Genomic DNA, 17,054 nt, shown 5'->3' with positions numbered 1-17,054 from the left:
CTTTACTCTGTATCTAACCCGTGCTGTACCTGCTCTGGGAGTGTTTGATGGGACAGTGTAGAGGGAGCTTTACTCTGTATCTAACCCGTGCTGTACCTGCCCTGGGAGTGTTTGATGGGACAGTGTAGAGGGAGCTTTACTCTGTATCTAACCCGTGCTGTACCTGCCCTGGGAGTGTTTGATGGGACAGTGTAGAGGGAGCTTTACTCTGTATCTAACCCTGTACCTGCCCTGGGAGTGTTTGATGGGACAGTGTAGAGGGAGCTTTACTCTGTATCTAACCCGTGCTGTACCTGCTCTGGGAGTGTTTGATGGGACAGTGTAGAGGGAGCTTTACTCTGTACCTAACCCGTGCTGTACCTGCCCTGGGAGTGTTTGACGGGACAGTGTAGAGGGAGATTTACTCTGTATCTAACTGTGTTACAGCTGAACCAGGAGTGGGAGAAATCCTGAACAAGGTAGCATAATTTTTAAGATTAGAGCTAGGCACAGAAGTGGGAAGGGTTCCATTCCTGACCACCAACATCCCTCCCCATGATAAGTACAAAGATTCACTGCGGGGGAAAGAGAGGGAAGCATAAAGCAAGTATTGGATGGAGTATCTCCCTCATTCAGGCCTTTTACGATCCTGTGCTGTTCAGATACATCTACATGTAATAAATGGAGGGCAGGTCATTCCCATACTTGACGTGTTGAGCCAGTCTTGGTAGACCTGATTGGTGAAGATGCTCTCTCCGATACTCTCTCTGAAGAACCGCTTCAGAGTGTTCGAGACGTCGTCGACATGATGGTCCCCTTCCCTCAACCTCACGCTCCGGGCGTTTTTCAGAAACATCTCCAGCAGATTGGTGGTCTTTGACTTTTGGCCGCTCTTCCTGTAAATCCCTTCAGAAGTCAAACCTGTAGGACGTGCAGGATCAAGCCGAGAATTAAAGTATGTATATTACACAGAATTACATTAAATAACATAGAATGTACAGCACAGAAACAGGCCATTTGGCCCAACAGGTCCATGCTGGTGTTTATGCTCCACACGAGCCTCCTCCCTCCCTACTTCATCTCACCCTATCAGCATATCCTTCTATTCCTTTCTCCCTCATGTGTTTATCCAGCTTCCCCTTAAATGTATCTACACTATTCACCTCAACTACTCCTTGTGGGAGCGAGTTCCACATTCTCACCACTGTCTGGGTAAACATTTCTTATGTTCTTAAAGAAGTTTCTCCTGAATTCCCTATTGGATTTATTAGCGACTATCTTATATTTATGGCCCCCTAGTTCTGGTCTCCCCCACAAGTGAAAACATCTTCTCTACGTCTACCCTATCAAACCCTTTCATAATCTCAAAGACCTCGATCAGGTCTCCCCTCAGCCTTCTCTTTTCTAGAGAAAAGAGCCCCAGCCTGTCCAGCCTTTCCTGATAGGTATATCCTCTCAGTTCTGGTTTCAACCTAGTAAATCTTATTTGCATCTTCTCCGGCGCCTCTATATTGTTTTTATAATATGGAGACCAGAACTGTGCAAGTGTGGACTAACCAAGGCTCGACACAATTTTAACATAAGTAGGGAGAAAATTTCCACCCTCCCACTCAGCCCAATTTTCTGTCTTTCTCACCCAGCGTTCCTCCTGAATGATACCGGGGCTGAAAGGGTTAAATTATGAGGGCGTGTTGCACAGACTCGGCTTGTGTTCCCTCGCATAGCGAAGATTAAGGGGTGATCAAATCGAGGTGTTTAAGATGATTAAAGGATTCGATAGGATGGATAGAGAGAAACTATTTTCTCCCCCCAAAAAAGCTGTTGAGGCTGGGGGTCAATTGAAAATGTCAAAACTGAGATTGATCGATTTTTGTTGGGTAAGGGTATTAAGGGATACAGAACCAAGGCGGGTAGATGGAGTTAAGATACAGATCAGCCATGATCTAATTGAATGGCGGAACAGGCTCGAGGGGCTGAGTGGCCTCCTCCTGTTCCAATGGGAACAGAACCAGACTGGAGTACAGTGCCCCCAATGGTTATTTGGCCAGACAACTCCCACCGACTCGACTCAGGCATAAAGAACAGGCACGTGAGTGAAGCCCTTCATCACCATGTCACCACCTTCAGTAAAGGTGTCAGCCATGGCTCAGCGGCCTTGGAGTCAGAGAAATCGTGGGTTCGAGCCCCACTCTGGAGACTTGAGCACACAATCCAGGCCGACACTCCCAGTCCAGTACTGAGGGAGTGCTGCACTGTCGGAGGTGCCGTCTTTTGGACGACACGTTAAACCGAGGCCCCGTGGACATAAAAGAACCCACGGCCACTATTTCGAAGAAGAGCAGGGGGAGTTCTCCCCGGTGTCCTGGGGCCAATATTTATCCCTCAACCAAGATCACTTAAAAGACAGATTATCTGGGTATTATCACGTTGCTGTTTGTGGGATCTTGCTGTGCTGTCGTGTTTCCTACATTACAACAGTGAGTAATTTTTTTAAAATGTGCCTCTTTGGCTGTAAAGCGCTTTGGGGCATCCTGGGGTTATGAAAGGCGCTGAGTAAATGGGGACAAAGCCCGGAGACCAAGGATGGAGAGGGGCCTCACCCATACCACCTCGATGGAGATTTCTCCCACACAGGGCCTCCCGTTTCTCCGCAGCGGGATTTCTGACTCACCGTACTGTGTGATGTACGCGATGCAGCGCTCCACCAGCACGGGAATGTCTTCGTCCGTCAGCTGCTGCTCCGCTAAAGTGTTCCCCGTGCTGCCCGCGGCTATCTGGATCGCACCGTTCCATCCGATAAAGTCCAGCTTCCTCTCTGCCTGAATGTACAAGGTCCTGGGCGGGGCGGGGGGGGGGGGGGGGGAGGGGGAAGGAAAAGACTGTGACACAACAACAACAACAACTCCTTGCATTTATATAGCGCCTTTAACGTAGTAAAACGTCCCGAGGCGCTTCACAGGATCGATTATCGAAACAAAATTTGACACCGAGCCACATAAGGAGATATTAGGACAGGTGACCAAAAGCTTGGTCGAAGAGGGAGGTTTTAAGGAGCGTCTTAAAGGAGGAGAGAGAGGCGGAGAGGTTTAGGGAGGGAATTCCAGAGCTTAGGGCCCGGGCAGCTGAAGGCACGGCCGCCAATGGTGGAGCGATTAAAATCGGGGGATGCGCAAGAGGCCGGAATTGGAGGAGCGCAGAGATCTCGGAGGGTCGTAGGGGCTGGAGGAGGGTTACAGGGATAGGGAGGGGGAGCGAGGCCACGGAGGGATTTGAATAGGAGGATGAGAATTTTTAAATCAAGGCTTTGCCGGAATGGGAGGCAATGTAGGTCAGCGAGCACGGGGGGTGATGGGGGAACGGGGCTCGGTGCGAGTTATACAGCGAGTCACCTTCCAATCCATTCACTTGTCGAAGTAGAGAGGCACTGGGGCCAATAGATTTTTGTCGGGTAAGAGTATCAAGGGATATCGATCGAAGGCGGGTAAATGGAGTTAAGGCGCAGATCAGCCGTGATCTAATTGAATGGTGGAACAGGCTCGAGGGGCTGAATGGACTCCTCCTGTTCCTACTGTTCCTGTGACCCTGATTGGCTGCGGTGACATTTTCGCATCCCTTTAAGGTGCCAGCAGTGCCCTTTAAGAGGGCAGCAGTATAACCCCCCAGCACACACCTGGAACATACCAGTTTTCATTGACATTACCATGGTTACCATCATCAACTTCTTCCTCCCAAGCTCCAAATCTCCCCAATTCTACACACTCTTCATCCTCCCTCCGTCTCGCTGTGTTCAAACCAAGACTCGTTGCATTAAAACGGCTTGTTCGGCCACTTCAGTTAAGGGTCAACCACGTTGGTTTGGATGTGGGCATCGCTGGTGAGGCCGGCATTTATTGCCCATCACTAGTTGCCCCCTTGAGAAGGTGGTGGTGAGCCGCCTTCTTGAACCGCTGCAGTCCGTGTGGTGAAGGTTCTCCCACAGTGCTGTTAGGGAGGGGGTTCCAGGATTTTGACCCAGCGACGGTGAAGGAACGGCCGATATGCGGGTGGTTCTGGCAGCTATTGATGAGTGAGTGCTACTGTTGACGACTCCTTCCACCACTTCACTGTTGACTGGGAGTGGGCTGATTGGTTTGGATTTGTCCTGCGTTCTGTGGACAGGACATAACTGGGCAATTTCCCGCCATGCCGGATAGATTTACATAGAATCTACAGCACGGAAACAGGCCATTCGGCCCAACTGGTCTGTGCTGGGGTTTGTATTCCACACGTGGCTAGGCCCAGACCAGGTGAGGACGGCAGGCTTCCTTCACTAAAGGGACATTAGTGAACCTGGTGGGTTTTAATGACAATCCCACAGTTTCACGGTCACTTTTACTGATACCCAGGTTTTTATTTCCAGATTCTTTAAAACTGAATTCCAATTCTCAAACTGCCCTGGTGGGATTTGAACTCACGTTCTCTGGGTTATTAGTCCAGTAACAAAACCACTACATCACCGTACCCGTCTGTGAGTCAATAGGTCCCAAGTTCAATTCAACTAATCTCAGCGCTAAGGGCACAATTGGACTGAGCGAAACTGGAATGGGGGGGGGGAAGGAGAGGGGAGGGGAGGGGGTATTGGTGGGGGGGGGAGAAGGGGAGGGGAGGGGGTATTGGTGGGGGGGGAAGGGGAGGGGGTATTGGTGGGGGGGGGGAAGGAGTGGGGAGGGAGGGGGTATTGGTGGGGGGGGGAAGGAGAGGGGAGGGGAGGGGGTATTGGTGGGGGGGGGAGAAGGGGAGGGGAGGGGGTATTGGTGGGGGGGGGGAAGGAGTGGGGAGGGAGGGGGTATTGGTGGGGGGGGGAAGGAGAGGGGGGGGGGTGGAAGGGGAGGGGAGGGAGAGGGTATTGGTGGGGGGGGGAAGGAGAGGGAGGGGGGGGGTGGAAGGGGAGGGGAGGGAGGGGATATTGGTGGGGGGGGGGAAGGAGAGGGGAGGGGGGGGTGGAAGGGGAGGGGAGGGAGAGGGTATTGGTGGGGGGGGGGAAGGAGAGGGAGGGGGGGAAGGAGAGGGAGGGGGGGGAAGGGGAGGGGAGGGAGGGGGTATTGGTGGGGGGGGGGAAGGAGAGGGGAGGGGGGGTGGAAGGGGAGGGGAGGGAGTATTGGTGGGGGGGGGGAAGGAGAGGGGAGGGGGGGTGGAAGGGGAGGGGAGGGAGTATTGGTGGGGGGGGGGAAGGAGAGTGGAGGGGGGGGTGGAAGGGGAGGGGAGAAGGAGAGGGGAGGGGGGGTGGAAGGGGAGGGGAGGGAGGGGTTATTGGTGGGGGGGGGGGGTTGCAGGGAGAATAAGGAGTCAGGGGTCTCGCTCCTGATCGACAACCAGTGACCCCGTCCCCTGACTGGGGGAGCAAAATACGGGGAAAAGGGGGTGGAGTGGGGGGGGGGGCGGGAAGAGGTGTAGCCAGTGGATCTAGCCGGATCAAATGAGCTTTTATCCGTCACTCACCGTCTCTTCTCCACCAACACCAGCACCTCGTGATCAGACTGCTCCGCTGAAAAAATGGAAAGGACCCGATGACATCATCAATTATTTCCGTTCAACGACTAAACTTAACGTTTAACAAATTTAATTGGTTAAACCGAGGCCCCGCCTGCCCTCTCGGGAGGACGTAAAAGATCCCACGGCAACTATTTCGACGAAGGGCGAGGGAGTTCTCCCCCGGTGTCCTGGGGGCCGATGTTTATCCCTCAACCAACATCACTAAAAAAAACAGATGATCTGGTCATTTATCTCACTGCTGTTTGTGGGATCTTGCTATGCGCAAATTGGCTGCTGCGTTTCCTACATTACAACAGTGACTGCGCTTGAAAAAGTGTGTCATTGGCTGTAAAGCGCTTTGGGACGCCCTGAGGATGTGAAAGGCGCTATATAAATGCAAGTCCTTTTATTTCACTCAGCGATATCCCCAATACTGGCAGCAGCAGGGAAACAAAGCACGGGGCCTAGAACAGGGGGCTTTGAAGACATAAGATGGGGGGGGGTGGGTGGGAGGGAGAGAAGGGAGGGTGGGGATGCAGAGGAGATGGGTGAGGAGGGGTGGGGGGAGCACCTAATGAAGTAAAGGGGGCCGGGCCCTTACACAACTCCTGCAGCTTCCTGAGGTTAATCGCCTCCTCCTTCTCCGAGTCCTCGAACCAGGCGAAGAGCGTGGAGCCCACCAGCGCGAACCAGCCCACCTTGGTCTGCTCCAGGTTCAAGCCGTCCTTGTACAGCAGGCGCCCGATCCGTTCAAAGTCATGGTTCAGCAGGTCGACCTCGGGCGGGAGGAAGGACTGTGGAACGGAGGAGATGGTCACGGTTAGATCGTCCAGGAGCCGCGGCAACTGTAAACAACACTGCAATTGGTCCCAATCCACCGGGGAAGGTGAGAGGCAGGAGGGGGCAGTGGGAAACCAGGCAAGGTTCCTGCTCCTGATCACTGTCTAGTGACCCTTGCTGAAAAGTGTGCATCAGTGTGAGTACGAGTGTGCCTGTGCGAGCGTATATGAGCCTGCGTGCGTGTGCGCGTGTGTGCGCGTGCATGTGCGTGAAAGAGTGTGCGTGCGTGCGCGAGTGTGCGCGTGTGCGACTGCATGCGTGTGCGAGTGTTAATGCGAGTGTGCGTGTGCGCGCGCGAATGTGCGTGCGTACATGTGTGAATGCACGTGGGCAGCATCGGGCTTCGGATCAAACGTCACACCCCAGCTGTCACACCCCAGCGACGGCCGTGCTTTTCCCGCGGGAGGCGAAGGGACTGAATCGACCGGATAAGGAAGGGAATACCCCTCCCCCCGCCCCCCCCCCCCCCGGGGGGCTGTGCTGGAATCGCGCTTGCCCAGTGTGTTACTGAGCTGTACAACCCAGGAAGATCCCAGGTGATCTGAGTCACCGGCCTGCAGTGGAGCGCGACAACTGGCCCTAATACCCCAGGGAGGGTGGGGGGGAAATTCAGCTGAGGTTCCTGCTCCTGCTCGCTGTCCAATGGCCTTTATCACAATTCCGACGTCCATTGGAACCTGAAACCTTTCCTGGACCACAGGAAATGTCCGCTGTAAATATTCCTTTATTGATTTTGTTTCCATAACACCGGACAGACGGTAGGATTGTAACCAAGCAGCAAAGACACTTGGGGCGTTACCTTGGTGATGGATTTGACCCACTCTTTGTTCGACAGTGCGCTGTCTGTCCCAAATAGAAACAGGCGCTCAGAATACGTGAAAAGCTCAAATGTGTGTTCAAACCTTAAGGGAACAAAAAAATGCAAAGCAGGGTGTCAGTCAGGAAACACTGACAGCTGCAACAACGATGGTACTTCCTCTACAGAACCAAGGTGCAACTGTCCCAGCAAGGCTTAATCACAAAGTAATACCCTTGTTAATACTCCCAAATCTACACTGGTGCAAGTAATACCCTTGTTAATACTCCCAACTCTACACTGGTGCAAGTAATACCCTTGTTAATATCCCCGACTCTATACTGATGGAAGTAATACCCTTGTTAATACTCCCATCTCTATACTGATGGAAGTAATACCTGTTTATATTCCCAACTCCACATTAATGGGAGTAATACCCTTGTTCATACTCCCAACATCACAGTGGTGGGAGTAATACCCCTTCTTATACTCCCAACCCCACACTAAGGGGAGAAACACCCATTTATACTCCCAGCTGCCGTCAAAAATACCACATCTTGTAGTGCTCTAATGTCTCCGTGTAAATCATGTGCAGTGTGAGTGGGGGAGTATTCAACGGGCAGCCTGGTCACCACCTACCCGTGCGCAGCAGGACTGTTGATGGCGAGACACACAACTTCCCGCATCTCGATCGTCCCATTGGGTGTCGAGTTCCTGTCACTTTCGTAATAACTGAGGACCCCATTGTCCAGGACACACCATCGTTTGCTGAACTCTGTCAGAACATCAACCGGAAATAGAATCAGCTGCAAGGCAGGACAAATGTTACACATGGAGAACATCAACTAAAGGCCCCCTTTTAAAGAGGGAGTCTCACCATCAGGGTCCCCTCATAAAGAGGGAGTCTCACCATCAGGGTCGCCTTTTAAAGAGGGAGTCTCACCATCAGGGTCCCCTTTTAAAGAGGGAGTCTCACCATCAGGGTCCCCTCATAAAGAGGGAGTCTCACCATCAGGGTCCCCTCATAAAGAGGGAGTCTCACCATCAGGGTCCCCTCAAAGAGGGAGTCTCACCATCAGGGTCCCCTCAAAGAGGGAGTCTCACCATCAGGGTCCCCTTTTAAAGAGGGAGTCTCACCATCAGGGTCCCCTCATAAAGAGGGAGTCTCACCATCAGGGTCCCCTCATAAAGAGGGAGTCTCACCATCAGGGACCCCTCATAAAGAGGGAGTCTCACCATCAGGACCCCTCATAAAGAGGGAGTCTCACCATCAGGGACCCCTCATAAAGAGGGAGTCTCACCGTCAGGACCCCTCATAAAGAGGGAGTCTCACCATCAGGACCCCTTTTAAAGAGGGAGTCTCACCGTCAGGACCCCTCATAAAGAGGGAGTCTCACCGTCAGGACCCCTTTTAAAGAGGGAGTCTCACCGTCAGGACCCCTTTTAAAGAGGGAGTCTCACCGTCAGGACCCCTTTTAAAGAGGGAGTCTCACCATCAGGGACCCCTCATAAAGAGGGAGTCTCACCATCAGGGTCCCCTCAAAGAGGGAGTCTCACCATCAGGGTCCCCTCATAAAGAGGGAGTCTCACCATCAGGGTCCCCTCAAAGAGGGAGTCTCACCATCAGGGTCCCCTTTTAAAGAGGGAGTCTCACCATCAGGGTCCCCTCATAAAGAGGGAGTCTCACCATCAGGGTCCCCTCATAAAGAGGGAGTCTCACCATCAGGGACCCCTCATAAAGAGGGAGTCTCACCGTCAGGACCCCTCATAAAGAGGGAGTCTCACCATCAGGGACCCCTCATAAAGAGGGAGTCTCACCGTCAGGACCCCTCATAAAGAGGGAGTCTCACCATCAGGACCCCTTTTAAAGAGGGAGTCTCACCGTCAGGACCCCTCATAAAGAGGGAGTCTCACCGTCAGGACCCCTTTTAAAGAGGGAGTCTCACCGTCAGGGACCCCTCATAAAGAGGGAGTCTCACCGTCAGGACCCCTTTTAAAGAGGGAGTCTCACCGTCAGGACCCCTCATAAAGAGGGAGTCTCACCGTCAGGACCCCTTTTAAAGAGGGAGTCTCACAGTCAGGGACCCCTCATAAAGAGGGAGTCTCACCGTCAGGGACCCCTGTTAATGAAGGAGTATCACATGCACATGTACGCCCAATGAGAAGCCTTACCCTCTTTGGACTTCTTCTCTGTGATTGGTTTCCCCACGGACGCGGTCTTGTACAGGAACCCGTTATGAATGATGGACTGTGGGGCCACGTAATAGTGTTTGTCCAAATAGCCCAGTTCCAGCCGCGGAGTCTCTGCAATGTAACAATCGAAGAGAACTTGCATTTATATAGTGCCTTTCACCACCTCAGGACGTCCCACAGTGCTTTACAGCCAATTAAGTACTTTTTGATGTGTAGTCACTGTTGTAATGTAGGAAATACAGCAGCCAATTTGCGCACAGCAAGATCCCACAAACAGCAATGTGATAATGACCAGATAATCTGTTTTTAGTGATGTTGGTTGAGGGATAAATATTGGCCCAGGACACCAGGGAGAACTCCCCTGCTCTTCTTTGAATTAATGGCTGTGGGATCTTTTACGTCCACATGAGAGGGCAGACGGGGCCTCGGTTTAACATCTCATCCGGAAGACGGATGAAGGAAATCGATTGCCATGATTAGTCAACAACTCCATTATGCGACTACCAGGATGGGCGTCTACACCTTACAGAACTGTAGACAGAGGGACGATTCGATCGAGATTTATAAGATGATAATGGGACGAGGTCAGTGGGTGTGTAGATACATTCTTCCAACTGGATATGTTAGGGAGGGCCAGCGGTCACTCTTACAAGTTGTGTAAGGGCTGATCGAGGTTAGAGGTTGGGCCGTTCTTCTTTCCTCAGAGAATAGCCGACCTCGAGAACAGGCTGAGCCTCGTAACATCGATCCCGATTTGCTGAATTCCTTCAAGTGAGAGCTGGACCTGTTTCTGGCTGGGGGCAGCGATCTCCTGGTACAAGAGGTACCTGGTAACACTAATCGAGACCAGGATGGTAACAAGGCAAACTATCGTAGAATCATGCAGCACAGAAGGAGGCCATTCGGCCCATCGTGCCTGTGCCGGCTCTTTGAAAGCGCTGTCCAATTAGTCCCACTCCCCCTGCTCTTTCCCCAAAGACCTGAAAATTTTTCCCCTTCAAGTATTTATCCAATTCCCCTTTTGAAAGTTATTATTGAATCTGCTTCCACCGCCCTTTCAGGCAGCGCATTCCAGATCATCACAACTCGCTGCGTAAAAAAAAATTTCTCCTCATCTCCCCTCTGGTTGTTTTGCCAATTACCTTAAATCTGTGTTTCCTAGATGGATCTTGGTCCTTTTTTTAGTCCAGCGGTTCCTAAGAAACTGAGGGGAAGTGCAGATTCGGGGGCGAGGGACTCACCTGAGTTTTTGTTTTTTGTTTTGATTCAGGAACTCCACTTGCAGTCTCTGGCCCGCTTGCTCTGCCAGGGCGATAGGAGAGGCAAGTTCAGGGTCTCGCGAGAAGCTGCTAACGTCGGCCCCGCAGAATACCAGCGACATGGTCTCCTCGAGGTCACTGGTCACCACGGCCGCACAGAGCGCTGTAAAAGAAAAGCAAAGGGGAATTTCTTTGTAGCAAAGCGAGGGTAACAAGGAGCCCTGCGCTCCCTCAAATCAACGCAAAGTTGGGGGTCGCCCAACTCTGGTTGGACGTATATTCCTGAAGGTTTCATCGCATGACCCTCCCCCCCACCACACTCCCGCCATTGGTCGCCCGACATAGATTCATAGAATCATAGAGAGCTTACAGCACGGAAGGAGGCCATTCGGCCCATTGAGTCCATGCTGGCTCTATACAAGAGCAATACAGTTAGTCCCACTCCCCCGCCCTTTCCCCGTAGCCCTACACATTTTTTCCTCTCAAGTACTTATCCAGTTCCCTTTTGAAGGCCATGATTGAATCTGCCTCCACCACCCCCTCGGGCAGTGCATTCCAGATCCCAACCACTCGCTGTGTAAAAAAGTTTTTCCTCATGTCACCTTTGGTTCTTTTGCCAATCACCTTAAATCTGTGTCCTCTGGTTCTTGACCCTTCCGCCAATGGGAACAGTTTCTCTCTATCTACTCTGTCTAAACCCTTCATAATTTTGAATACCTCGATCAAATCTCCTCTCTGTTCCAAGGAGAACAACCCCAGCTTCTCCAGTCTATCCACATAACTAAAGTCCCTCGTCCCTGGAATCATTCTAGGAAATCTCCTCTGCACTCTCTCCAAGGCCATCATTGCAACGCCCGCCCCCCCACACTCCCAGCATTGGTCACTCGACATGTCCATCATAGTGCTTCCCCGGCCAATTGGAAGAGAACAGACTCTTCATTAACCGATTGGATGATTTATGCCCTTCAGTCAGTCAGTCCTCCCATCTCCGATATTCTTACAACAAACAAACAAAAAGTGTCAAAGAAAATCAAAGCAAAACATAATTTATTTTAACACCCCTATGACTTTTCTCCCCGGGGTGTTTTGCTCGCAGCAGTGTCCCGGAGGTCAATCTTTAATTCCTGGAGTCTCCAGGGCAACCCTGGAGGGTTGGCAACCCTACTTCCTCCCAGGCTTTTGTCCTTCCGTAGGCCGAGAGCCCTCGCCTGCTAATCTCAGATTCCCCAGCCACTCTCTCCCCCCCCCCCCGCCTTGTATCGTTACTGACGAGAAGTTAGAACCATAGAACCGTAGAAAAGATACAGCACAGAAGGGGGCCGTTCGGCCCATCGTTGTCCGTGCCGGCTCGAAGAACAACCAGGTGCCCATTCTAATCCCACCTTCCAGCACCCGGTCCGTAGCCCTGCAGCTTACAGCACTTTAGGTGCAGGTCCAGGTACTTTTTAAAAGAGTTGAGGGTCCCTGCCTCTACCACCAATTCGGGCAGCGAGTTCCATACACCCACCACCCTCTGGGTAAAAAAGTTTTTCCTCATGTCTCCCTCTAATCCTTCTGCCAATCAGCTTAAATCTGTGTCACGGAAGAAGAGCTTGTATTCCATTTATCGAAAGGGAAGGGGAAAAAAAGGGAAATGTGCGGGGTTTTAATTTTTAATTTTTTATTTTTAATTTTTTTAAAACAGGAAATTATGTAACTCTGATGTAATCACAGTAGCGAAAAAAATTATTGGATTCTATTTTAGAAGCAAATGATTTCCTTAATTGGTTGTTGGGAGCAGATTTGCGATTTCCTCTCCATTTTACCTGTTAACCCCCTTAACATGCTGCCAGCTCCCAGGTGGTCTGTGCTTTCTGTCTCTGTCTCCTCTCTCTCTCTCTCTCTCCACCCCCCACTCTCTCTCTCTCTCTCTCCACCCCCCACTCTCTCTCTCTCTCCACCCCCCACTCTCTCCGCTCTCTCCACCCCCACTCTCTCTCCACCCCCCACTCTCTCTCTCGCTCTCACTCCACCACCCCACTCTCTCTCTCGCTCTCCGACTGTCTCCTCTCTCTCTCTCTCTGTCTCTCCGACTGTCTCCTCTCTCTCTCTCTGTCTGTCTCTCCGACTGTCTCCTCTGTCTCTCTCTGTCTCCCTCTCTCTCATCACTCAGCTCTCCCCCTCTCTCTCTCACTCAGTCTCCCCCTCTCTCTCTCACTCAGTCTTCCCCTCCCTCACTCACTCAGTCTCCCCCTCTCTCTCACTCACTCACTCAGTCTCCCTCTCTCTCTCTCTCACACACTCAGTCTCCCCCTCTCTCTCTCACACACTCAGTCTCCCCTTCTCTCTCACTCACTCACTGTCTCCCCTCTCTCACTCTCTCACACACTCAGTCACTCTCTCTCTGACTCCCCTCTCTCTCTCTGACTCCCCCTCTCTCTCTCTGACTCTCCTCTCTCTCTCTGACTCTCCTCTCCTCTCTGACTCCGACTCCCCTCTCTGACTCCGACTCCCCCTCTCTCTCCCGACTCCCCTCTCTCTCCGACTCCCCCTCTCTCTCCGACTCCCCTCTCTCTCCGACTCCCCTCTCTCTCCGACTCCCCTCTCTCTCCGACTCCCCTCTCTCTCCGACTCCCCTCTCTCTCCGACTCCCCTCTCTCTCCGACTCCCTCTCTCTCCGACTCCCCTCTCTCTCCGACTCCCCTCTCTCTCCGACTCCCCTCTCTCTCCCGACTCCCCTCTCTCCTCCGACTCCCCTCTCTCTCCGACTCCCCTCTCTCTCCGACTCCCTCTCTCTCCGACTCCCCTCTCTCTCCGACTCCCCTCTCTCTCCGACTCCCCTCTCTCTCCGACTCCCCTCTCTCTCCGACTCCCCTCTCTCTCCGACTCCCCTCTCTCTCCGACTCCCCTCTCTCTCCGACTCCCCCTCTCTCTCCGACTCCCCTCTCTCTCCGACTCCCCTCTCTCTCTCCGACTCCCCCTCTCTCTCCGACTCCCCTCTCTCTCCGACTCCCCTCTCTCTCCGACTCCCCCTCTCTCTCCGACTCCCCTCTCTCTACCGACTCCCCCTCTCTCTCCGACTCCCCTCTCTCTCCGACTCCCCTCTCTCTCCGACTCCCCTCTCTCTCCGACTCCTCTCTCTCTCCGACTCCTCTCTCTGACTCCCCTCTCTCTCTCTCTCTGACTCCCCTCTCTCTCTCTCTCTGACTCCCCTCTCTCTCTCTCTCTCTCTGACTCCCCCTCTCTCTCTCTCTCTCTCTGACTCCCCTCTCTCTCTCTCTCTCTCTCTGACTCCCCTCCTCTCTCTCTCTCTCTCTCTCTGACTCCCCTCTCTCTCAATAACTAATTTAATGCGGAGGGGAAAGGGAAACAAGGGATTCAAATATTTCTTTAAAAAAAAACAGGAAATTGTAACAATGAGGTGAAAGAAATAAGATTCTTTTTTCACTCCATTTTAAAAGGGGATGTTTTTCTTTAACTGGTTGTTGGGAGTAAAATCATTGCACCCTCCGAGAGAGAGAGAGAGAGGGGAGAGAGGGAGAGAGGGAGAGGGAGAGGGAGAGAGGAGGAAAGGGAGAGGGGGAGAGGGAGAGAGAGGGAGAGGAGAGAGAGACCGCGTGCGAGAGAGTGAGAGAGGGAGAGAGAGAGAGAGAGAGCGTGCGAGAGAGTGAGAGAGAGTGAGAGAGGGAGAGAGAGAGTGAGAGAGAGGGAGAGAGATAAAGGGAGAGAGGGAGAGAGAGAGTGAGGGAGAGAGAGGAGAGAGAGAGTGAGGGAGAGAGAGGGAGAGAGAGGGAGAGAGAGAGTGAGGGAGAGGGAGAGAGAGGGAGAGAGTGAGGGAGAGAGAGAGTGAGGGAGAGGGAGAGAGAGAGAGGGAGAGAGGGAGAGAGAGAGTGAGGGAGAGAGAGAGTGAGGGAGAGAGAGAGTGAGGGAGAGAGAGAGCACGAGAGAGAGCGAGACGTTTCCCAGTCACGTCTCCACTGATTGTAAAGGAGCCATGACTGGATTGGCCGAGGCTGACCTGTTGTCCAAACGGGAAACTGAGGAGATTACAGACAGCTGCAAGAAAAAATAGGGTGGTAATAGTCGGGGAGTTTAACTTTCCCAACATTGACTGGGACAGCCATAGCATTTGGGCTTGGATGGAGAGAAATTTGTTGAGTGTATTCAGGAGAATTTCTCATTCAGTATGTGGATGGCCCGACTAGAGAGGGGGGCAAAACTTGACCTCCTCTTGGGAAATAAGGAAGGGCAGGTGACAGAAGTGTTAGTGAGGGATCACTTTGGGACAGTGATCATAATTCCATTAGTTTTAAGATAGCTATGGAGAATGATAGGTCTGGCCCAAAAGTTAAAATTCTAAATTGGGGAAAGGCCAATTTTGATGGTATTAGACAGGAACTTTCAGAAGTTGATTGGGAGAGTCTGTTGGCAGGCAAAGGGACGTCTGGTAAGTGGGAGGCTTTCAAAAGTGTGTTAACCAGGGTTCAGGGTAAGCACATTCCTTATAAAGTGAAGGGCAAGGCTGGTAGAAGTAGGGAACCTTGGATGACTCGGGAGATTGAGGCCCTAGTCAAAAAGAAGAAGGAGGCATATGACATGCATAGGCAGCTGGGGTCAAGTGGATCCCTTGAAGAGTATAGAGATTGCCGGAGTAGAGTTAAGAGAGAAATCAGGAGGGCAAAAAGGGGACATGAGATTGCTTTGGCAGATAAGGCAAAGGAGAATCCAAAGAGCTTCTACAAATACATAAAGGGCAAAAGGGTAACTAGGGAGAGAGTAGGGCCTCTTAAGGATCAACAAGGTCATCTATGTGCGGAACCACAAGAGATGGGTGAGATCCTAAATGAATATTTCACATCGGTATTTACGGTTGAGAAAGGCATGGATGTTAGGGAACTTGGGGAAATAAATAGTGATGTCTTGAGGAGTGTACATATTACAGAGAGGGAGGTGCTGGAAGTCTTAACGCGCATCAAGGTCGATAAATCTCCGGGACCTGATGAAATGTATCCCAGGACGTTATGGGAGGTTAGGGAGGAAATTGCTGGTCCCCTAGCAGAGATATTTGAATCATCCACCGCTACAGGTGAGGTGCCTGAAGATTGGAGGGTAGCAAATGTTGTGCCTTTGTTTAAGAAGGGCGGCAGGGAAAAGCCTGGGAACTACAGACCGGTAAGCCTGACATCTGCAGTGGGTAAGTTGTTAGAGGGTATTCTGAGGGACAGGATCTACAGGCATTTGGAGAGGCAGGGACTGATTAGGAACAGTCAACATGGTTTTGTGAGATGAAAATCATGTCTCACGAATTTGATTGAGTTTTTTGAAGGGGTAACCAAGAAGATAGATGAGGGCTGTGCAGTAGACGTGGTCTACATGGACTTCAGCAAAGCCTTTGACAAGGTACCTCATGGTAGGTTGTTACATAAGGTTAAATCTCACGGGATCCAAGGTGAGGTAGCCAACTGGATACAACATTGGCTTGACGACAGAAGACAGAGGGTGGTTGTAGAGGGTTGTTTTTCAAACTGGATGCCTGTGTCCAGCGGTGTGCCTCAGGGATCGGTGCTGGGTCCGCTGTTATTTGTTATTTATATTAATGATTTGGATGAGAATTTAGGAGGCATGGTTAGTAAGTTTGCAGATGACACCAAGATTGGTGGCATTGTGGACAGTGAAGAAGGTTATCTAGGATTGCAACGGGATCTTGATAAATTGGGCCAGTGGGCCGATGAATGGCAGATGTAGTTTAATTTAGATAAATGTGAGGTGATGCATTTTGGTAGATCGAATCGGGCCAGGACCTACTCCGTTAATGGTAGGGCGTTGGGGAGAGTTATAGAACAAAGAGATCTAGGAGTACAGGTTCATAGCTCCTTGAAAGTGGAGTCACAGGTGGATAGGGTGGTGAAGAAGGCATTCGGCATGCTTGGTTTCATTGGTCAGAACATTGAATACAGGAGTTGGGATGTCTTGATGAAGTTGTACAAGACATTAGTAAGGCCACACTTGGAGTACTATGTACAGTTCTGGTCACCCTATTATAGAAAGGATATTATTAAACTAGAAAGAGTGCAGAAAAGATTTACTAGGATGCTACCGGGACTTGATGGTTTGACTTATAGGGAGAGGTTAGATAGACTGGGACTTTTTTCCCTGGAGAGTAGGAGGATAAGGGGTGATCTTATAGAAGTCTATAAAATAATGAGGGGCATAGATAAGGTAGATAGTCAAAATCTTTTCCCAAAGGTAGGGGAGTCTATAACGAGGGGACATAGATTTAACGTGAGAGGGGAGAGATACAAAAGGATCCAGAGGGGCAATTTTTTCACTCAAAGGGTGGTGAGTGTCTGGAACGAGCTGCCAGAGGCAGTAGTAGAGGCGGGTACAATTTTGTCTTTTAAAAAGCATTTGGACAGTTACATGGGTAAGATGGGTATAGAGGGATATGGGCCAAGTGCAGGCAATTGGGACTAGCTTAGTGGTATAAACTGGGCGAC

At 51.5% G+C, this 17,054-nt stretch overlaps 1 protein-coding gene across 1 annotated transcript in view; it reads right to left on the bottom strand.

Moving 5' to 3' along the window:
• arap1 (ArfGAP with RhoGAP domain, ankyrin repeat and PH domain 1) overlaps positions 1-17,054 on the bottom strand; it is a 181,352-nt gene that overhangs the window by 33,676 nt on the left and 130,622 nt on the right. The window contains exons 13-20 of the mRNA XM_067985538.1: positions 10,573-10,742; positions 9,299-9,435; positions 7,766-7,901; positions 7,130-7,232; positions 6,092-6,284; positions 5,458-5,503; positions 2,651-2,814; positions 685-900 (exon numbers count right to left, since the gene is read on the bottom strand). Coding sequence (XP_067841639.1) covers positions 685-900; positions 2,651-2,814; positions 5,458-5,503; positions 6,092-6,284; positions 7,130-7,232; positions 7,766-7,901; positions 9,299-9,435; positions 10,573-10,742 — 1,165 coding nt within the window. The remainder of the gene's footprint in view (positions 1-684; positions 901-2,650; positions 2,815-5,457; positions 5,504-6,091; positions 6,285-7,129; positions 7,233-7,765; positions 7,902-9,298; positions 9,436-10,572; positions 10,743-17,054) is intronic.

Source organism: Heptranchias perlo, chromosome 6 (assembly GCF_035084215.1).
Source record: "Heptranchias perlo isolate sHepPer1 chromosome 6, sHepPer1.hap1, whole genome shotgun sequence".
In the NCBI taxonomy this organism is placed as follows: domain Eukaryota; kingdom Metazoa; phylum Chordata; class Chondrichthyes; order Hexanchiformes; family Hexanchidae; genus Heptranchias; species Heptranchias perlo.
Note: the sequence above shows the minus strand (reverse complement) of the source record. Positions and strands in the feature narration are given on the sequence as shown.